General features: G+C 40.5%; 2 protein-coding genes across 2 annotated transcripts; one reads left to right on the top strand and one right to left on the bottom strand.

Moving 5' to 3' along the window:
- Positions 1-2909: 2909 nt before the first annotated feature.
- Positions 2910-7067, top strand: marc1 (mitochondrial amidoxime reducing component 1). Its single transcript, XM_071909573.2, has 7 exons — positions 2910-3198; positions 3983-4153; positions 4586-4748; positions 5106-5249; positions 5654-5715; positions 6066-6137; positions 6596-7067. Exons 1-7 carry the CDS (start codon positions 2948-2950, stop codon positions 6720-6722), a joined length of 990 nt encoding a protein of 329 aa, XP_071765674.1. The 5' UTR covers positions 2910-2947; the 3' UTR covers positions 6723-7067.
- Positions 7068-13008: 5941 nt separating this feature from the next.
- On the bottom strand, positions 13009-21762 carry hhipl2 (HHIP-like 2). Its single transcript, XM_071909582.2, has 9 exons — positions 21523-21762; positions 19508-20160; positions 18685-18828; positions 17681-18012; positions 16959-17085; positions 16081-16226; positions 15890-15971; positions 14240-14322; positions 13009-13631 (listed from the first exon to the last, which is right to left on the bottom strand). The coding sequence occupies exons 1-9, from the start codon at positions 21760-21762 to the stop codon at positions 13009-13011; spliced, it is 2430 nt and encodes an 809-aa protein (XP_071765683.2).
- Between the last annotated feature and the right edge of the window lie 709 nt (positions 21763-22471).

Below are 22471 nucleotides of genomic sequence, written 5' to 3'. Positions count from 1 at the left end.
CCCTCAGAATCAAAGAGCGAGGGCTTCTTTCTAGAGCCGCCATTTTGCACTGACGTTCAACAATCATACAGGGAGAAATCCATCGCAGAAGAGGCAGAGAGACCAATTTCTCCACCGACAGTAGCCATAATAGACCAGAATGCATTGCAGCCACAAGACATGATGTTGCATTTTCAATAGTTGACACAATTCTCGCTTTTTACTCAACTGGAAAACAATCGCTCTCTCTACCTACATGTATAACCCACAGCTGAATGCAACAAGTTCAGGCCCCTTCTCTTGAGGTTGTTGAAAGGCATTCTGGGAAATGTAGGAAATCACTAACTGAAGTAGAAGCAGACGAGGCAGGTTGAGGGAAAGTGGGTTCACCAAAAAAGTTAATTACAGCACTTGATCACAAAATAACTCCTAGAATGCATTAAACATCACAAATTGATGAAAAATAATAATGTAATGTAATGTTTTTCCTTTCACTTTCTGGAACTCATTGTATTGCCCTATATGGTAAAAACCCCACCCATCTGGTACACCGTGCACATAAAAACAAATGCCAAAAATGACTTGTAAATACTATTTGATCTAGATCTGGTCTCCATTGAGAAACTAGGACTGGGTCGGGTCTACATCCAGGAAACTGACCTGCTGTGTTGCACTGTACTTCACCGAACGAGGCACCGCATTTATGTACAAGTAGATACTGTTTGCACATGTTAATGAAAGGGAAATAATGACTATGATGCATTCCATTTTTGGTAATTAACAATTACTGACCCAGAATACAACAGCCTATATTTTATGCAAGTACTGTATTAGTTTTAATGGACTTTATCAAACAGTAGGACTACATCATTATGTTGCACTACCATAAACAGGTTTCTCTGTTTCTTACTTGGAAATGTTATGTACAAAACAACATTTTGTAAAGATGACAGGAGAAAAATAGTACTTGAAAACATTTGGCGTACTTGAAAAAAAAAAAAAGCACTTTTTTTTTTTTTTTTATCTTATCTTGCAAGGGATGTGTCTACTTTTGAGACTGTTCAAGAGTCTGGCAAGATAAATCAAGCGCACCTCATCTAATTAATTCAAATATTTGAATCAATATTCCACTATATTTTGCCCATGTTTGGAAAGCAGCATTCATAGAAGAACATTAAAAACATGGAGGCGTTTCTCCAACAAATCTGAGTGTTTCTGAGTTTCACTAATGCCTTGCTGAAATTTCCCTCACAAATCCATGACATCTGAATTATTAATAAGCTATTCCCAGTATGTGTTCATACTCTATCCCTAATGTTGATCACTGTGAATGATTATCACTATAATTAAAGTACTGTCTACAATCTAACAGCTCAGAGAAAAAAATGTATCGTAGTATATTGATTGGTGATTCATAGAGAAACATTTTTATCTCTGAAATTAATTTGTACGCAAGATATAGGATTTGTATATAAGATGATGTCATTCAATTTTGCAACAAGGATCTCATATGAACCTCAGTATTGTTTATGCACATGTAGTGTGTGAGAAAAAAATCCTGCTGAATGTATAGAAATCACAGTTTGGTCCAGATGGTTTCCCCATGGGAATTTTGACTGAAGTCCAGTTCTGGACAACCTACAGCAGGTTAGTCACGGGTGAGAGTATGGTGGAGTATGATGTTGTGGTACGTGAGAGTTTATATCTGATCCTATGTTATTTTTTTCCTACCTTATTTTATGTGCGTCTGGTTTTGTTTGACTTATACATTTAATTTCTATCTTGAGGTGAAGACATGATGCTCCATCACATATGCATTTGTCTTTATGTTTCTGGATGTTGTTGTTGGGCTGGTCTTGTTGTTACCTTGGTGGATTAACTTTACCAGTCTGGATATATAAAGGTCTGTTAGTCACTCAGTCAGTCAGACAGAGTTAGATGAGTAGAAGTAACACCAAGTTGACTTTATATGACAGAAGTGCAGGACTGATGCAGCGAAGAGCATCAATAAAGAAAACGATGAACATAAGGTAATAATGCAGAATTGCAAAATCAAATCTTATATACGTATATAAAAGTAAAACTCCACTAAGAACTGAAATATACCATCAAAGTGAAGCCCAAAGTACAGCTGATCCTGATGGCACAAAGACAAGATATACATACAATTACAAAACAACTGCCTGTTTTCATTTCTTTTTTCCTCTTCAAAATCATTTTCTTGTGCGTTCTCAGTTGTTGAGCATATAGAGCAATTAAGGTTGTACCTTGTTATCAAAAATTGCTTGCCATTGCAACATCAAACCAGCTAGAACTGGCCTTGTGCCCGTGAATTTGCCTTCAGCCATTAGACGCGCACAGAAAAGCAACAGAAGGAGTATCCATTCGACAAATCCCTGTATTGACTCCCTGTGGTTGGAGCATCTGCTGTTTTCTACTTTGGCCATAGACCTGAGTATCTATGTCAAAGACAAAAATAGTTTCACTGAGAAGGTCAGCTATGGCATTACGTCACTTGGTTTCTTCTCTAAGACCAACTGTTTTTGGAGATTAAAACTGAATTGGTGTCTGCCACATATTTAGGCCAATTTAACAGGGGTGAGGAGAAATGAAGTTGTTGCAGCAGCCAAATTAAGTGCAGGTTTCGATTTGTCGTGGGGCCCACAGGCTACAGAGGATTTACATTTTTACTTCTTCCACCACTGCATTTAATGCACCTTGCGCCGTGATTATATTGAATTGAACAGATGTGTCCGAATAAAGCAAACCCCATCGCCTACAGCTCTATACTTCAGTGCTCCTCCACCTTGGCTTCATAAACCTTTATTCCCTGCAGCCCAACTGCCAAACTCAAGTTCATACGTGTGATGCTCTTGAACAAACCCCCGTGACGTCACACGCGGACGGACGGAGCCGCCTCTCTGTTGAAGTTCAATGTCCCAAACAAACAAGTCGCTGGAGCTCCAAAATGGACCTGAAAGAGCTCGCTGTGAATGCGTTCCTCCAGCATAAGAAAGCCGCTCTGCTGATCGGCGGAGCAGGTGTTGCTGTTCTCGGCCTCGGTCTTGGATATAAATACTTGCGAAAGCCAGAAAAAGTTTGTCGCGTAGGCGTGGTGTCACAGCTCCTCATTCACCCCCTGAAGTCCGGGAAAGCTCTGTCTGTGGCGCTCGCGGAATGCCAGAAAGTAGGTTTGAAGTACGGAGAGCTGCAGGATCGGTGAGTGTTGCGCACGAGCGTCTGATTTGACGAGTTAGAATGAGTTACACCAGAGTTTATAACGCTCACAGTGTTAGGTTACCGGCAGAAACACATGAATCAGCTGCTTCAAATTGCAAAAAACCCTCATTGGCCACACAGACTTGGCCTGCCTCCTTTAATGAGAGCGTGTATTTCCCACTTACTGTGCAGCAGAGAGATGCACATGGTTCCCAAGTGTCTTATGGGTCTGTGCATTACTATGAGGTTGTGATTGAATGACACTTTGCTATGGTTAAATTAATGTCTTGAACCAATTAACACCAATTAAGGCATCCCACTTAATTAAGATTTTAGATAATTGTGAAATCCTTATACAAGACGAGTCCAATTCTTGCTGTTATTTTATTGCCATAGAGCTTTTAAAATGTTGCAGGATCTCTTTTAAGGCCATTTTACTTTGCACCTCTGCTAGTGAGCAAACATTCAGTTTAATTCAGATGAAGAACACAAAATGACATGAAAAAAGCAAGTCACAACTGCTTTTATTTAATTTGAGACATTGACTGGTAGTTTTGGAGGGCCATTTTGCCTCCCTCCCAATATACATAGAATTTAATTCACTCCGGGACACAAAATGGCACAAAATGAAAGAAATTCACAACTGCCTTTGCACTGACACTGACTGGTAGTTTTGGAGGGACATTTCCTTTCCCTCCTGGTAAAAACATCAAGTTTAATTCAACCAGGGACACAAAATGGCACAAAGGAAAGCAGCCCACAGTTGCCTCTGTTTTGGCTGCAGACACTGGCTGGTGATCACAGAGGACGGTCACATGGTGACGGGCAGACAGGAGCCTCGCCTGGTGCTGGTGTCTCTGAGCTGTGACGATGGCCAGGTGTGTCTGAACGGCCCCGACATGGAGGAGCTCCGCATCCCGCTGCAGCAGCCTGACCGACCCGTCATCGACTGCAGGTCGGGACAGAGTTTTACCTTCGGCACCGCAGTCTTCACTGATCGGATCAATAGCTGCTCATGTTTCTTGTGGACAGTTAAAATTTGTTACCAATAACTACTTGACTGCAGGTTGATTCAACATTTTACCCACAGTATGGCATAATAAGAAAAAAGTCATATATCCATTACCTGAAGTTCATCATTCATTTTTGAAAATATAGAGGATACAGACTGTAAACGTGTAATCATTTTGTCAACCAAGGACTTCAAGTTACCCACTGTTCCCAAAAGAAGACCATAATTATTAAGCTAAATGACTATAAGTGTAGATATGATATCTCATTTTGGACAAGTCCCTGGTTTACACAGGAACTTGTATACACGTATTTTGACAGAATCACTTAGTTTTGTTTTCCACTATCTGTTTTCAAACTTCTTTTCGTGCTCCAGAGTGTTCAGCACTGACATTCAGGGCCGCGACTGTGGCGACGAAGTGTCCAGCTGGCTCACTCGTTATCTTGGGGCAGAGAAAACCTTTCGCCTGGTGCACTTTGAACCTTGGATGAAGCCCAGGAGGTCGGCGGAAATCGAGCCGCTTTTCTCACAATATGAGGTAAAACTGGGCCTTGTACTGAAGTGTGATTTCCTTTTTTTTTCCTGCATTTTATTTTGAGGATTGCAGACACAGCTCTATTCATTTCTCAAGAGAAGTTACTGTTTTTTTGCTTTTCGTTTGCTTTTATTCTCCCTGATCAAATGCCGGTGTGTTAATAATTGAAATCCCAGACAACGTCACCTTTGTTATGTAGCCTTTTTGAGAAGCAGCAATAGAATAACAATCAAATTTGGCTTTTATGGCTAACTTTTAGTTGCTCATAATGTCGAGGGTTTACCTGAAATGACCTGTTGCATGCAGGAGAACCAGATTTCCCTTTGTGATTCTATTCTCTGTGTGTTTACGCTCATCCAGCAGGTGGCGTACCCTGATGTTGGACCTGTGATGCTGCTGTCGGAGGCCTCGGTCCGGGATCTGAGCAGCAAACTGGACAAGGACGTGACGGTGGAGCGCTTCCGCCCCAGCATCGTCGTCAGTGACTGTGAACCTTTTGATGAGGTGATGCATCCACAAGTGTTGCTCTGACTTCTTTTGTTTTGCCTTTTGATTTCTCTCTAAAGGTGACTGCATAAATTTACACATGAAACAGAAATCAGATTTTTCTTTTTTAAGTCCTGGAAACGTCTCCGATCTTCATTGCGGTCTGAACAAAGAGAGCCATGAAAGACAGACATGAAAACATAAGATCAGAGCCACAAAGGGTTAAAAAAAACAACTTATTTTTTTTATTCCTCTGTACACTCAGCTTATGAAGTTTTGTTTTTTCTCCATCTGAGGATTCATCATTTCGGTCCTACGGCTGACTAATACCTTGTCCTTTTCAGTATGAGCAGTGTGGGCTAATTTTATCTCAGACTCAAAAACAAATGCCATTTTTTTTTTTTTTTTTTTTTTTTTTTTAGGATTCGTGGGAAGAGATCTGGATTGGCAGTGTGCGGCTGCACCGTGTAATGTCATGTGGAAGGTAACATGGTTGATGCTTCACATTGGTTTTAATCAGAGCCAGAATCACTTTATTTACCAAGTACAGTGAATCCACAGCTGTACTGCAGGGTTGAGGGTTTGATTCCCGGGCTAAAAAAAAATGGAAATGTAAGGCGCTTTTGATTGAAGCGTCCACTTAATGTTATATGTTAGAAATACACATGAATTTCTCTTGGGTGATATTAGTGCAAGGATGTATGAATAGCTGCATTTACCCTTTCACAGGTCACATTTTCATCATTAGAGATCCATAATTGCCGTAAAAATAGACATTTGCAGTATTTTTCAAGAATGCAGTGCAAGCTAACCTCTAACTTTTGTTGTTGCCAGGTGCTTGTTCACCACAGTTGACCCTGAAACCGGTATAATCAATAGAAAAGAGCCTCTGGAAACTCTGAAAAGGTGAGATATTAACAAAAAATGATTCAAGGGAGGTTGATATTTAACATTTCGGGCCAATATGGTTCAGTATGTAAGGACTTTATTTCCTCTCACTCAATTTGGTGTTGGTGAATTTTTCATTTCTTATAATAGACAAATAATCATGCCTTTTTTTTTGTGTGTGTGTATTCTTGAGTTTACCTAATTCATTCATAACTGCCAACACAAGAGTTTTCCTTACTTTTGATTTAAGGAAATTTAAATTTAAATACGATTTCCATCCTGGAAATGTCAGACAAATTGATCCAAATGGAAACTTTCCCTACTCTCACCAGGCACTCTATCTTTCTAAGACATGGAAAGCCCTATGTATGCTGTTACATGTAATCTTATATTTATATAACTTGACAGTGACCTTTTTTACCGGTCGATGTCAAACCTAAACGTCCTCTGACTTACTCTGATGTCTTTTTCCACAGCTATCGCCAGTGCCAACCGTCCGAGAAGCACATATATAAAAAGTCTCCGCTGTTCGGACAGTTGTTCACGGTGAAGAAGACGGGGATCCTGCAGGTCGGCGATGTGGTGTACAAGATCAGCCGCTGAGAGAGGAGGAAAACACACCGACGATGCTCTGTCACGCGTTTGAAGGAGGAAGAGGTGTCTGTCATGAGCACAATTAGCACTTAAAATATATAATCATATAAAAGAATAGGATACTAAAAGAATATATAGCACAAAATAGAAGAAAAAAGACCGGACTGTATTTTTTAAATTAGCCCATTTGATTCACGGACAAAGAAACTAATGCATTGAAAAATACATAATTCATTATGCACTTAAACTGAGGGAGAATAACCAAGTACCTTTTATTGTGTATTTTCTTTGTTGTTATTCTACTGGGATGTATCATTGGAGGAACATGTTATATAACACTAATGAGACCTGAATTAAACATATTTCTATCAATTCCACATTGTGTACACTACCTTTTGGATCCTGAAAGCACATGTTGCTATTAAAAAACATTAAAGATATTAAAGAAATGCAGCTGGTCTGAAGTCTTCGCAGTGGAATACTTTGATCTTTATATACAGAATTATTCCTGCACCAACCAGCACAGAAGAGCACTGCTGTCCATAACCTACAGTACTGAAAAAGTACCCTAACATTTTGTTATGTTATCTAATCAACTGCTGAAAACTCATTCATATGAATAATTAACACCCCCACACACACAAATACAAACACACACATTTCCATTTCAACATTTGAAGGGTTGCTCTCCAAAATTGGATATCCACTGTTCAATTACAAAAGGATTGGAAGCACAAAACTAAAACAGCTAATGGTACATTTTAAAGGATTAGTAGGTAAGATGAATCCTTAGCTGAAAAAATTACACAAAAAGATATGATCATCTAGATTTTAAAGATACTTCATAATGAACCTAAGGTAGTGAGTTTTTCCAAAATAGATGTGCAGTATTTTGGAAATGAACCTTGTTTTACAGCAGAAAAGAACCATCGTGTCGTCAGTTTTGTTTTTGGCTCCAACGCTGTCAACATTTTTAGCTGATGCTCATTATGACAAGCCTCTCTTGGGCTCGCTGTTAAAAATGTTTTTACCAACCAACAGAGAACTGAGCCTGTTTGGTTTCAGATGTCATGGCGAATGTTTTCCAACTCCCCTGTTACCTTTTAACTAATGCTTTTATTCGAGTGACACATAGCTGTGGATCGGACCTGTGACCTTTCAGTTACTGGCCGATTCTCTGACCACTAAACCACACTGGCATCATGTTAGACCAATAAAAATTCAGTGCGTGTTGGACATCATGGAGCACATTTTCCAACTTCCTAGTAACACAACAGAACATTTGCTGCTCTCTCTCTCACCCAAAACTCTTTAGTGCCAGGACTGTATACATTTTTATCATGGGTGGTCCAGAGTGGGAATCCAGGCTGTAACTCTGGCAGTGTTATACAGGACTGCCAGCAGGGAGCAATGTCCCATTACTTATAACAAGAGCCTATAGAGTGGATTAGTGGATTAACTCTCATCTTCAGCCTAGTCCTCTTTACTTCCCTCTGATGCAATGTTTAGAGTAATAATCCACATTTTCAGATAAATAAATGTCTGTTTTGCTACTGCTCTATCACCAGTTGATATAACATAATAGTGATTCAACCTATATCCAGTACATGAAAGCTTTTACATTGTCTGTTCTAAACAGCCGGTGTCTGGTAGGTCTTTCCCGGGAAAAATCCTCGGGCGCACGGGAAGTGATGCGTTTTTTCATTTCCGGTTTGTTTGGAATAAACAGAAGAAGAAGAACTGGGTAGTTAGCATGAGCAGTGATAGATAGCCACCATGGCTGAACACACAAAGAAAAGAGAAACTCAAACTGCATCAACAGAAAAGCCAAGCTCCGCCCACACTGTTTGATTGACAGGTGATCTCTGGGAAGTGCAGTGCAGAAACACCACAGCGATGAGCGCTGAGCAACAAAGATGGAGACAAGACTTTAAAAAATGAGAATCTGGCAGATCACCACTTCAGATTTCTAAACAATACACATGTTTTAATACAGCTGTATTGAAGGTTTGAATAACTGATGGCAGAGCTTTATTGGTTTAGAAGTTAGTGATTTATCATATTTTTTTTCAATTAAAATTGGTTTCAGTAATCATAATCCTGCTAAAGAACAAAAGTCTGTTTTTCTCTTAATTGATTCCAACATGAGGTTCACATTTCACTTTGAGGTTTTGGTTGGTTTTATTTAGCAATGTGGGCCCTAATCCCATATCTACTTCCCTTTTTTTTTTCCTAAATCAAGATAGTAAGTCACGAACTGACTGGTTTTGCGGTCAGTTACAGTTCATCATTTCTACACTGAGAGTAAGTTGTGGCATGGTGCTACATTTCTCACACAGCTGAGAGGTTTCACTGGTGTTGAACTCTGGCTTCATCTTAGAGGGGATCTTCTTGGTTTTTTTTTATCTGAGAAGATGATGAACCGCTTCATATTTGATATTTTGAGGATTACTGCAAGAGACTGTGAAGACAAGTCTATAAATTATAGAATTTGGCTCCGTGTCTTCAGCTCATTTTGATTTCTCCTCTTAGATAGTCAGTGGTTTCACTGTAAAAGGGGGATGATTTAAAGACAAACCCTTTGTAGTGCAACAATAGCCGTGGCACTGTTCCTGTGTCTTCTCCTCAGTATGGATTAATATTCTTTATGTCAGAAATGCTGACAGAGCGGTGATTAAGTCATAAATCAGCAAGATGATGTGTAAATTAAATGTGGTGTTGAGCTGAGCTGGAAAAACACACCAGCAGGGAAACACATTCCCATTCAAATCAGGTATTTTTAGATTGATAGTGAACCAAACTTAACATCTATTGTGCATTTGTTAGCTTGTCATGATGTTAGCCAGGTCGACTTTTACATATTTGTCTGTCTCCGCTGTCAGCAGAATGAAACAGTGAAAATTACTAACTGGCTAATGCTTACAGGCATGAAGACACCCTGCAACTACATGGATGTGTGGTGTATATCTCTGTTTTTTATTGAAGTCAAGGCCTTTTTAAAAGTCAGTAGGCAGTACACCTTCTCTAGTGTGTATTTTTCAGGTGAGGATAAACAGCTTTGACCTTTTTCAGTGAGGATATACCGGAGAAAAAGGTGTAATAGCAAACTACTGAGACACAATCACAGTAAATAGGCAACATGCTACTCCATAGCTTACATTAAAAGCTCTATTTGTTCAATAATAATAATGAATTTGATTTACCCACTTATTCAGGAATATGTCGCTAAAAAATGCACTGAGTTTCAGATGATAGCCTACAATAGTGTGAAAAGTCATGTTTGTTAGTCGCTTTGGACAAAAGCATCTGCTAAATGACATAATGTAATGTAATGGGTTAGAGTTAATGTTAGGGTTGCATAGTCTGTAAAGATGTAGCAAATAGGCAAGTGATATTTTGTTGAACATCTACTTTTAGTCAGCTGATAGTTGAGTATCAACACTGGACTGTCCAAATAAGTTTTACTTTTATTAACATCCAAAATCAAGTGAAGTATCTCTGAACACAATTCAATTCATCTTTATTCAAGGAAATTTAACTAACATGTCAAAGCATTGTAACCCATCGACATCCTCTTTAACAGGACAGAAAATAAACATGTTGCGTGTCGCGTCATGTGTCAACAAAAGTGGCTTGTTAGCTGAAAACCGCCATGCATCGCACTCATCAAAGGGAAACCTCCTCTAGCAAAACAGCCGCAGGTAATGACAAAGTGAGATCTAAGAGGAGCAGTTGCTCAACAGGAAAGAGCCACTTCTGAACCCCCGTCCGCCTCTTCACCGCTGCAAACTGGGTAATTTAGAGGAAACATTTGTGTTTTTGGGTTAGATAAATGTGTTGAAACACCAGGTCGCGGGTTCAGGAGACCGATAGCTTTGTAGTGCCACCATGTCATCTAGACTGGTGACGCTTCAGCACAATTATGTAAGGGTGTAATTTGTGGGAGTCCTGTGGTTTAAAATGCCCTCAAAGGACCTCAACATACTGTACAGACCACAACATATAGAGGAGACACTGAACCTTTACATTTCACACCCGGCTCCTGACTCTTTTTAGATGTAGGCCCACAATCACTCATAATTTATTTGATGCATCTTATTCTAATCAGTATAAATTCCTTTTTTCTACACTGAACTGATGCATGATTGGTCACTAACTATACTGGGGAGCTGTAGTCGGGGGGGGAATAGGGGTACTGACTACCCAGAATCCCTAAAATGTCTGGACTAAAATGCCTTTTGTGGTCCTCAAGTGTATATTTATTAGTATTTTACACCTTTATTTCACACTGCTCTGGTTCGGATACAGGGTTTGGTTGAAATCTACAAAACTGCAAACAAATAAAACTTTCTCCAAAATAGGATACAGCAACTGTTGTGTTACCTGAGACGAACTGAAACAAGCAATAATAAAATGTGGCGAGGTTTTCTCTGTGCAGACTGAAACAAAGCTCCCTAGACAGATTTTGAACATGGCGACAGTTTGGTCATGACAGCCGATTAGCGCTATCAGAGTAATGCCCCAAAAAACAAAATTTCAATTACGATAATTGCTCAGTAAACGAATGTGCGGAGGTGTATTTGTGTGAAGGTTGTCATAAATGGAATAACGGTGGTGTGAGGATGAGAGGAAAGTGGAGGGGGCCCAGAGTCACTCCCTGTGCACAGGACCCATAATTCCTAGCTACACTCCTGACTGTATGCCACACTGTATGTTTGTGAATGTATATAGAAGTCATATACGTATAGTCCTCTGTCCATAATATGTACTGCTTAATCCCTTCACACTGTTCTGCACATGAAGTCCTGTTGTTCTTGTCCCAGTCGTGTCTGGATGTTTGTGAAACTAAGTTGTCAACTTTTATTGCACTTAAGAGATTAAAGTGATTCTGATTCACTTCATGATTTACTACAGAGACTTTAACAGAGAGCAAGTTAATGCTCGTTTCTGACAAGGGGATGAATGTGTCACTGGCAGGATAATGAGAACCACATCACATTGCTCCATGTCGGCTTTTGGTTGTATATCTTAGTGTAAATTCTGCACAGATGAAAAACTGCAGTACTCTGTCCTTACCGATGCAGCATGTGCATTATATGTTTAATATATTGTAGTGTAAAATGAAAACCTTACCTTAAACCTTGTTGAATGAGGGAGTGGATGTGTGTGAGTGTGAAGGAGACTGTATGCATGGGTGATAGTATGGACACATGAAGTCTTGTCAACAGCAGGTACAAAATACATTTTTATTTATGTGATTATTGTTGTCTTTTATGTTTGTATTGTGAGCAGCAGCATTTTTTCCTGTCAAAGATAAATTTCCCATCAAAGACTGATAAAGTTCATCTTACCCTATCTGATCAACAGGCCTACAATATCTTATCTTATCAATTCCTTATCTTACAATACAATATCTTATCAATTCCTTATCTTACAATACAATATCTTATCAATTCAATACAATAAATTATCTTATCAATACAATATCATCTCAATTCAATTCAATACAATATCTTACTTCCCGCAGATTAGGGTTAAACTGACATGAGAACAGCTGAGGAAAATAGTTGAAGAAAACAATTCATTTGAGTGAGTTTGGCCTTGGTTGATCTGTCTTTCACCAGAATCAAAATAGAAAAGTCAGACTGTATAAAAACATTTCATGCTGCGTTTCCAGGAATGATAAAATACACACTGCTGGTCTTTAGATTTCATTTTACCCTGTTATGTTTTGTGGCAGAATAAAATGTAAAATTGTGAGATTGGTGTAATGTGTCCCTCAGTGTGCTGCTCAATGTTACACACTTGAAGTCAGGATCGCTTTACATTTACAACAGTCATTATGCAAACCATGATCATGGTGGTTTCAGTTATGATCAGTGGTGTGGAGTGAAATTACAGAGGGCTTCTGGGACACACACACACACACACACTTTTTAATGTTTATTTTTAACACTTGAATGTGCTGTAAAATTAGAGCAATTTAACAACACCCGGGTTTGGTATAGTTAGAAGTTTAAAAACTTTTTTTGCTGCTTATTTCCACTTCAGACCTGTTTGATATGTTTTAAACATAGACAGAGCGGTGATTAACTTGAACAAATGACTTTACGACTAAAAATAAATGTCTAAAATGTCTAAAATAAATGAGTGGGGAAACGTTCCTCCTTACATGCAGAATTGCACGCAACAGCTGTGTGTGTTATACCTTTAAATATAGAGTCAACACTGATTGCATCGTGAACACAATATACTGTACAAACATCATGACTCATTCAAACAAAGGCTTTATGCTTCAAAGCACTTCTGCATCTCTTGACTTTTTGCTCTTTACCTGTACTTTATTTTGCATTATTTTCTTGCCTTTGACATTCAAGTTTGTGTCGGTTCTGTTAGCAAAAGCGTTGCTTTCTCTCGCAGACACTTTAGTCTTTATACTGTTCTTCTTATGTCCGTTTCTTTGTTTCTTCAGAGGAATCTTCTTCTTTCTGTGGACTTTGTTATCTTTAAGGCTGTTAGGGGGTTTCAGAGTCTTCTTTAACTTAGCTATGGCTGTTTGATTGTTGCCATTTTTCAGAGTGTTCTTCTTCTGTGGTGCTTTGGCTTTGTCTTTGTTGGGCTTTTTCACAGCGGTCTTCTTTGACTGTACATTGGATTTCTGTTCCAAAGTGGTCTTCTTCTTCGTTGCCTGTTTGCTCAGCACTTTTTTATTTTTCTTCAGCGTGCTCAACTTGTTTTTATTGAACACTTTCCTATCGTTTGATTTCCATTTAGGCATCACGGTAGCGCTCGTACTCGTCGTCGCGCTGGCTGTGGTGGAGGTATGTGTGGTCTGGCTCGTCAGCGGCGGTTTGGTGGTGAATTTGAATTTTCTAGGTGGAGGTCTTGTAGGTTTGTCGTCCGTGTCCAGCACAGTCACTAAAACGGCACACATGTCAGTAAGCCTCGCCTTGTTCGACCCTGAAGCCACATATGTTGCATTTTACGAGGCTGGATTAAAAATTTTGCTCTGAAAATGGGCCTGAATGTTTGGAATGTTTTCCTCTTTTGTCTCTCTCTATTTTAATCATGTTTGATGTAAAACAGGATACTGCCTTTTATAGTTTTATAGTTTTATATATGGCTTCAGTCCTATTATACAATTTGGCAGCATATAGACAGAAAGTGGAAGAGAAAAAAACTGGTTCTGTTGGGGTCAAGTCGACTAAAGAGTCAACAGATGTTTTCTGCGTGAGATCTAATCTAACCTCTAACATCAATTTAAGTGACTTGATAATACATCATATATTCATTGTGCACCTAGATCAAATCACAACAATATTTTCATTCGCTTAAAACTGACAAATTCCACGTACGTATTCCAATTTGAGGTATAATTTCACCGGCTCCACTTTGTCAGGCAAGCTCAGTTCAGTCAAACTAAGTAGCTCTTTTGTCTGGTATGTGCACCGTGCAAATAACTGACATAAAGATATAAGTATATATAAGGAAGCGATAAAAATGCAGAGGTAACTGAGGTGACTTACGTTCCCTGGGAGCAAAAGGAACCTTCTTCCCCCGCACTTTGACAGGCAGCGGCTTCTGCTTACATTTCCCTGGAGGTGCTCTCCTGCAGGAATTGAGGATAAAACAAAAAAGAGAAAATGGTTTATGAACAGGTCAAGTTGATAATGTTAATATTAAGCTAACCAATGCCAGAGACAACAAATGCCATGACGTTTTTACGCTGATTATTCCAAAAAACGTACAAAAAGGATGGCGAATTATTGTTGTCAATGCTCAGTGTTTTTCTTACTTGAACAGAAAGTTTAAAGGCCTTAAAATGAATGGCTGATCAATTTTGAGCCCTTGAATTGGTATCCAAGTGGGTGTGTATATGGGCCACAGGGTTATAGGGCCACTAAGTCTTCTGTACTCAAGACTAAACAACCTACTTCTGAAGAACAAGGTTCACAAACATCGGGGGAAAGATCAGCTTCCTCTGGTCTCATGACTGTCGGACCTTGACAGCTGTTAAAACTCCATTGTAAAATTTAAGGTTAGGGTTCTTGAGAAAATCAGCATTCGTTTCCTCATTCCTGAAAAACACACTTTTTGCAGAAACCCGGTTGCTGTCTGACAACAGCTTTATGCAGGTTTGAGGAACAAGTGAGTCAAGGCTCTCCTGAATGTTTCCATCAGTTGTGGATGGACGGGGGCAAACTGAGCATTTAGAGTCTTTAAATGAATTCAGATGTTGGTGCTGAGGTGCAGGAAGTATGACAACAGGCACATGATCATTTCTGGAGGAAGGTTTCACACTTGAATTTGGTTTGGGGGGGAATAACTTGCTTTGCTTTGAAGTTCCCTGCTAGAAATTATGATTGAAAATGTCCAACATGAATTATGTTTTATGTTTTTTACGTTATGTTTTTACATTTAGATTCTCAGCTATCACCAAAAAATCCACTGCATATGGTATCTTTCCAAATTAGAAATGGCTCATATCCTAAAAAAAACTACACTGATTTTTTGTGACAATATGTGACAAGAAAATCATCTCTGTGTCTCCTGTAGATAGCTTTGTCGGGTGCCTATGCTAACGCTTTAGCATAAGTAATGGTTGTTTTTGGTTGATGTTCTTCAGCTGAAAGAAACAAGACTGAACAACTCTCTTAATGCGCACATCAAATTGCTCAATTTATCATCAAAGATTACAGCTAGGTTTCTTGTTACTGGCTTTACGTTGGGAGACAGATGACCTAATTCATGGTGAATGAGTCACGCTCTCCTCTCCCTCAACAACAACTGTTGAGGTGCCCTTGAGCAAGGCCCTGAACCCCCCTGTTGCTCTGGTGGAGTTATTCAGTGGCTGCTGCTGCGTTCACGTCTCATCAGAAGAAGCGGAAGAACTGGGTGACTTTTCGTTGCTTTTTTATGCATTCATTTAAAATCAACCATAAACAAACTACAGCAGGATGGGTAGAATTTGTGTGAAAATAACTGAATATTTGGATTTTTCTTTTTTTTTTTTATGGATTCCCTGCTATGTTTACTGCTTGCGTTTACACACTTCCGCAATTCATGACAGCAAGCGTCTTTATCTTTCCCAGGAAAGATAAACGTGTTACATATCATCTTTCCCAGGAAAGATAAAGACAATTACACTTGTGACTAAACTGTGACTCATACTCTACCTGGATGGGTCCATGAATTTGAAAACGGTTCCAAAGGGAGACATGGCACTGGGGTACGACGTCGCGAGAAAATACAATTCCCCTGAAAAAAAAAAAAAAAACCCGACCAAGACAGCAATGCAGCTCATCATTATATTAAATTGAAGCAGAACTGTATATGTGAGATATTAAAACACTGAACTAGACGTTACCTGCTTCATCTTCAGCAAAGGAGATGACGAACTTGTGGTGATGATTGATGAGTCCGGGAAAGGAGCATGTCTTGGTGTCTCCCATACACACACTCCTCTCTTTCCAGTTTCCTGTCGTCTTATCCTCTTCCAAAGCCATGATTCGACTGGAAGATTGATAGGAAACACTCATTTAATACTAGTGTTCGACCAATATGGGTTTCTGAAGGCTAAATTGTGTTTAGTTATATCTAGCTAGACACATTCTCTGTAAAGTCCTCTGAGATATGCTTGTGATAAAGGGCTATATAAATAAACTTGTCTTGACTTGATGTTTTTGGATTGAAGCTGCCAGTCGCCGTTTTTTTGTGCTGATATGTAACACGTTTAAATTTGACCATTTTTTAAGGCCAAATAATAAAGAAACGGCATTCAGTGTTTCCCCCAGAATTTAAGTAAGTAAGTAAGTAAGTAAGTAAAGTTTATTTATATAGCACCTTTCACAGAACAAAGTCACAAAGTGCTTCACAGGAGTAAAATAGTTAAAATAAGACCATCAAATAGTAAGAAACAATAAAACATAAAAACAAAGGACATAAAAACACACAGAAATACAGACACAAGAGGCTAGACAAAGGCCAGTCTGAACAGATGAGTCTTCAGCTGCTTTTTAAAAGTGTCAACAGAGACCGCAGATCTTAAGTCCAGTGGAAGAGCGTTCCATAGTTTAGGTGCTACAATTTCAAAGGCTCGATCACCTTTTGTTTTGAGTCTGGAGCGAGGGACGACCAGTAAGCCCTGGTCAGAAGACCTAAGTGACCTGCTGGTAATGTAGGGATAAATTTAAATACTATTTGGCCCCAGGTCTGTATAGAAATGCAAAATTAACTTCATCTTACCCACTCATAAAGTCTCCGAACATGTACAGGCCATTCAGATTGGGTGATTCACATCCTCTATACACATAGCCCCCAGTCACAGATTTCCCAACATGGTGGTCATAAGCAAATATAGGGAGGATATCATCTGTTATGGTGGAGAAAGATGCATTGAATTTACATACAGTATGATCTGAACCATCAAAATTAGATTAAAAACAGGTGAATATTGCAGAACAAAAAGTTGGAGAAAGTATCGATACAACACAGTAAGACTTTTCAAAATGAATTAATTTGGGGATCAACAAAGGTAAGTCAAATAAGAATAAAATGTACATTGTATATGTACAACTAGGAATGGGACAATATATCAAAATTCAGTATAAAGCAATACAAAAATGTGACAATATGTATCGAGGGGCAGAAAAATGAATCGCGATATTAGCTCCATTTTATTCTGCTGTAGTAATCACAAATGGGATGGCTTGCCCATCACAATTTCACAAACTCTCCATTGAAATTGTATTATTTACACTTTGTTATGGCATTTTTAAATTGTTGTTAACATTCTAGCAAGCCAATGCCATTGCTAGAAAGATTTGTGTCTCAGAAATAAACATAATTCTGCTTTTAACTTTTATTTAATACATCGTATCGTGGTTGTATTGAATCATGAACCCCATATCGCGTATCGTATCGTGAGATAAGCGTATCGTCCCATCCCCAGTCCTCAGTTTACTCACTCAAGGAGGAGTTGTGGCACAGTTTGAGGTCGTAGCACTCGAAGCCCTCTTTGGCTCTCCATCCGTAGTTTCCTCCCCTCACGATAATGTCCACCTCCTCGTAGCGGTTCTGGCCCACGTCTCCGCAGAATATCCGGCCCCTGCCGTAGCGGCTGACCGGGTCGCCGCGGTCCACCGAGCAGCGCCACATGTTTCTGACGCCGTACGCGAACACCTCCGGCCGAGCGTCCGGGTCGCCGAGGAAAGGATTATCGGGGGGGATCCTGTACTGCTTCCCGCTGACGTCGCTCCCATCCACATCGAGGCGGAGGACTTTCCCCAGCAGAGCAGTCCTGTATCAGATCAAACAGGATTTAACAGCGTTTGAAAGGAAATTTAAGCAGAGGTGGGGACTCGAGTCACATATGACTTGGACTTGAGTCACAATTTTAATTGCTTGAGACTTGATGCATGAAGAGAATAGTTGAGACTTGACTTGACTTGGGGTCTGGTGACTTGGGACTTGACTTTGACGGTTTGAAGGTTTCTAAAGTCTTGACTTGAGATCTTGTGTTTGTGTAAATGACTCAGATTGAAAGTGATGAGATTTGTTCCAGCAGACGACTGAATTTAAATTCTGTTTTCTGAATTTGTTTGGAATGATTGAATTTATGGAAGTTGAAACTGATTATAGAAATCAAACTCATGATGCTCTTACCAAGTTTTTATCCTATTAAAACCATATTGCATTGAAAAGTCCTAGATATTTAGTTTTCTTTAAGATATTAAATTGATACTGGACTCTTGATTTATTCTGACTTGACTTGCTGTTCTACATTTAGACTCGGGACTTGACTTGAGACTTGTGCCTCAAGACTTGAGACTGACTTGGGACTGGAGCAAAGTTGACTTGGTCACACCTCTAAATTTAAGATTTGAAAGATGTTCAGGTATCACATCTTGCTGCATTCCAATGGATCAACTTCATTCCTCGCACATTCAGAAACTTGGAGCGCCTTACTTACTTGTTTTGTGCATTGCCGTACTTCCCAAACGGATCCCCTGCTTTTCCGCCGTCTCCAGTAAAGATGTACAAATACCCATCGAGACCGAACAGGATCTGACCTCCGTTGTGGTTTGCTGCTGGCTCCTCGATCTCTAGAACGACCCTGAAGGAAAGGAGGACAGGCTTCACTGTAACCACACACCCAGTAGGTAATATTCCTGTTTTCCAGTCACAAATATCTGGTTGGCCATCCTTCTTATATGCAGCCCTCTGTAGCCTTTAATCACAGTTACAGTCTCAAAAGGCTTCACAACATGAAACAATGAAATGAAAACGACATCCTCCAACCTCAGACCCTCACTGAGAACAAAGTAAAACTCCCACCAAAACCTCATTAGGAGAAAAAACGGAAGAAACCTCGGGAAGAGCCTCATAGATAGATGTTCAGGTGTGCAATGGGTGCCAATGGGTGGGCAAACAAAGATTAAATGTTGATAACTAAATGGAACATATACAAAATACACAGGATAAAGAAGGTAAGAACTCTTCCCCCCCTCAAGCAATCCTTTATCCACCTTTATCCTGTTCAGCACTGATGCTCTGCTGTATGTCACTCACTCCAAATCCAGTGTTTATTTGTCTTAGCAGTGAAAAGTGAGATGTTATGCACAGAACACGCTTGTGCAAGTCAGCTGTAATGCAATTCGAGCCTGAGGAGGGGGTGAGGAGATACTTTAGACTCCATGCTATAGACTGGCAAGGAGTGGGTGCAGACCTACCCATCACCTGCCACACATCAAAGCTGTAAAAAGAGCAGAGAAACTTTCCCCAATCCCGCGTACCTCTCTGAATAAGGATCAGCCGTGTTCATATCATAGGCGGAGACCCTCATCTCACTGATGCGGACCTTCTCCAGCTGGCCGTTGACCAGGATGGAGTAGTAGATGAAGAAGCGGCCGTTGTCCCGGTACCGGGGGTGGAAGGCCATGCCCAGGAAGCCCCTCTCGTCCCCCAGCCAGGGCGTGGTCAGCACCTCCCCGCTCATGTCCAGGAAGGGCCGCTCCAGCCGGCTGCCGTCCCGCAGGTAGACCCACACGAAGCCCACCTGCTCGGCGATGAACATGCGGTGCGTGTCGTCGCGGCTGTGCAGCATCAGCACCGGGTTCCTGAGGCTGTTGGCCACCTCGGTCAGGCACAGCTGCAGGCAGCCTCCGGGGGCCTCCGCCACCTTCCCCAGGTTGTTGTTGAGGTCGGTGCTCTTCAACACGTTGGGGTAGCAGTAGTCCCGGTCGCTCAGGTCGACCAGGCTGCAGAAGGTGGGCGTGTCTCGCTCGCCGGCCTCCTGCAGGAGCTTGTTCCCCGTTAAGTATTTCACCACGTGGCCACATCTGCCGTGAAACTCTGAGCAGAAGCCGAAGCAAAGGCCCGGCAGCTCTCTGACGGGGGTGTAGGGGTCCTCAGCATCATACAGGTGGGCGGCGTAGGGAGAGCACTCCTGGATGGGATGAACACAAGGTAGAATACTGTACTGATCATTCCAGGGACATGGGAATTTTCTGTAATAGAGGTGGGGACTCGAGTCACAATTGTAATTGCTTGAGACTTGATGCATGAAGAGAATACTTGAGAGTTGACTTGACTTGGGCTCTGATGACTTGGGACTTGACTTTGACTTGTACTTTGATGACTTGAAAAGATTTCTAAAGTCTTGACAAAAGATCTTGTGTTTGCGTAAATGACTTGGATTGAAAGTGATGAGATTTGTTCCAGCAGACGACTGAATTTAAATTCTGTTTTCTGAATTTATTCATTTGTATGGAATGATTGAATTTATTGAAGTTGAAACTGATTATAGAAATCAAACTCATGATGCTCTTACCAAGTTTTTATCCTATTAAAACCATATTGCATTGAAAAGTCCTAGATATTTTTCTTTAAGATATTAAATTGATACTGGACTCTTGATTTGTTCTGATTTAACTTGATGTTCTACATTTAGACTTGAGACTTGACTTGAGACCTTTGCCTCAAGACTTGAGACTGACTTACTTGAGCAAAGTTGACTTGGCCACACCTCTGATACACAGTATATACTGTATACAGTATACTGTCAGGGTGCTGTGGCTCAGATCCTTGCATTCCTTGCAGTGTTAGTGATCTAAGAATTTAAGCTTATTCTACTGTTACAGTCATTATAAGCCACTCTGGATACAAGCCTCAATTTGCCTAAAATGCCTAACAAGTAAATGTAAATGTATTGGAACACTTTGGTTACTTATTGGTTTTGTGAAATGCTCAGCTTATATAGGTAACATGACTCAAGTCTCTTGATTTATAGATATCATTACGCTTAATTATACCCTCTGTTTTGAGCCCTGCCCATGTACAACAGTTAAAGTTTGGCATACATTAGACTAAGCTTTATTTTGTTATGTTGATGTTCAGCCATATAACAAATTCAGGGTTGTATGACAGCTTAACTTTAATCTTCACAAATTTGAGCCTTGGCCAAGTACAACAGTTAATTAAACGTTGGCTTAAATTAGAGTAAACTTCATTTGTTATTTCAATGTTTACCCGATAACAGATTCATAAGTGGATACCCAGAGAGTTGTCTGATACCTAAACTTTAACAAATTGTTGTGGTTTAGGTGAATAACAAACATGCACAAATACATAGACAAGCTTCCTTCAGATGTGAAAAGAGACTGTAGTCAACTGTCAATCACCAAAATTCATCAGCAGCCAATGTTGGGAAACACGCTTTTGCAATGCCAGAAACCTTTGGCCACTTTCCATTCATTACAATAGAATCCTGAAAAGCACAACTCAACTCTTAGAGAAGAAAGTTATTTACCTGGCACATGACTTCCTTCAACAAGTCACCACACAGCTCGTATCCCGGCACATCCAGCAGGTCGATAATGTCCCAGTATCTCTCCGCGATGCTGTTGTCCGTTTTCTGGTCGCAGCAGCCGAACTGCTCGTACTGCGTGCAGAACTCCAGGTGCCACGGAGGTTTGAAGGGAGGCTGGAAGTCCAAACACTGAGGATGAGGGGACACTGGCAGAACTGGGATGAGCAACAGGACTGACATGATAAATATGATAAACCCGGGAAAGCTCCGGGTCTTTTTGGCTGATCCTGGTTTCGATGCCACGCGTAAAACCGCGCAACCGGCTGCGCTCGGATGGAGAGCAGCATGCCGCATCCCTGGCATTTTTGCCGTCTGCTTCCGAAAGAGTTGGACTGTTTACTCTCCTTGCTCTCATTGAACTGTATACGTGTGTGTGTGTGTGTGTGTGTGTGTGTGTGTGTGTGTGTGTGTGTGTGTGTGTGTGTGTGTGTGTGAGAGAGAGAGAGAGAGAGAGAGAGAGAGAGAGAGTGAGTGAGTGCGTGCGTGTGTGTTGGATGGATGCTCGTCCCCGCAGCCTCTCTCTTCTGCACTAGTTGCCTTACCTGACTCTCTCCACCTGACTGCAGCCAGGTGAAAACGCTCCCAGCCGCCAGTTTCTGTCTCCCATTAAGCGGATTAAGCTGATTATGAGCAATTTCAACAAAATTGATTCGTAATAGCAGTCAGGTTAAATGGGGATTTAGATTTTCTTCTCTTACAGATGAATCTGTGGTTCTCTGTACCGCAGCTAAAGGGCAGGTACACATAAACACCCCCCCTCCCACACACACACACACACACACACACACACTAGTGCACAGTGTCGAGGAATGCAAACATTAATCCCACAACACAAACTGTAATTTTGTCTCACATCTATGTCAGTGCCTCCAGGCAGCGCGCTGTTTTG

Source organism: Centroberyx gerrardi, chromosome 17 (assembly GCF_048128805.1).
Source record: "Centroberyx gerrardi isolate f3 chromosome 17, fCenGer3.hap1.cur.20231027, whole genome shotgun sequence".
In the NCBI taxonomy this organism is placed as follows: Eukaryota; Metazoa; Chordata; class Actinopteri; order Beryciformes; family Berycidae; genus Centroberyx; species Centroberyx gerrardi.
The sequence above is the reverse complement of the archived record's forward strand: the minus strand, read 5'-3'. Positions and strand labels throughout refer to the sequence as shown.

Excerpts from the sequence above, each read along its gene's own strand:
- hhipl2 (XM_071909582.2), bottom strand. The coding sequence starts at position 21,762 with ATGTCAGTCCTGTTGCTCATCCCAGTTCTGCCAGTGTCCCCTCATCCT. Across the intron at positions 20,161-21,522 it reads TGAAGGAAGTCATGTGCCAG|GAGTGCTCTCCCTACGCCGC; the intron begins GTAAATAACTTT and ends CATCCCATCCAG. Across the intron at positions 14,323-15,889 it reads AAATTCATGGACCCATCCAG|GAGAGCACCTCCAGGGAAAT; the intron begins GTAGAGTATGAG and ends CAATTCCTGCAG.
- marc1 (XM_071909573.2), top strand. The coding sequence starts at position 2,948 with ATGGACCTGAAAGAGCTCGCTGTGAATGCGTTCCTCCAGCATAAGAAA. Across the intron at positions 3,199-3,982 it reads TACGGAGAGCTGCAGGATCG|ACACTGGCTGGTGATCACAG; the intron begins GTGAGTGTTGCG and ends TTTTGGCTGCAG. Across the intron at positions 5,716-6,065 it reads CGTGTAATGTCATGTGGAAG|GTGCTTGTTCACCACAGTTG; the intron begins GTAACATGGTTG and ends TGTTGTTGCCAG.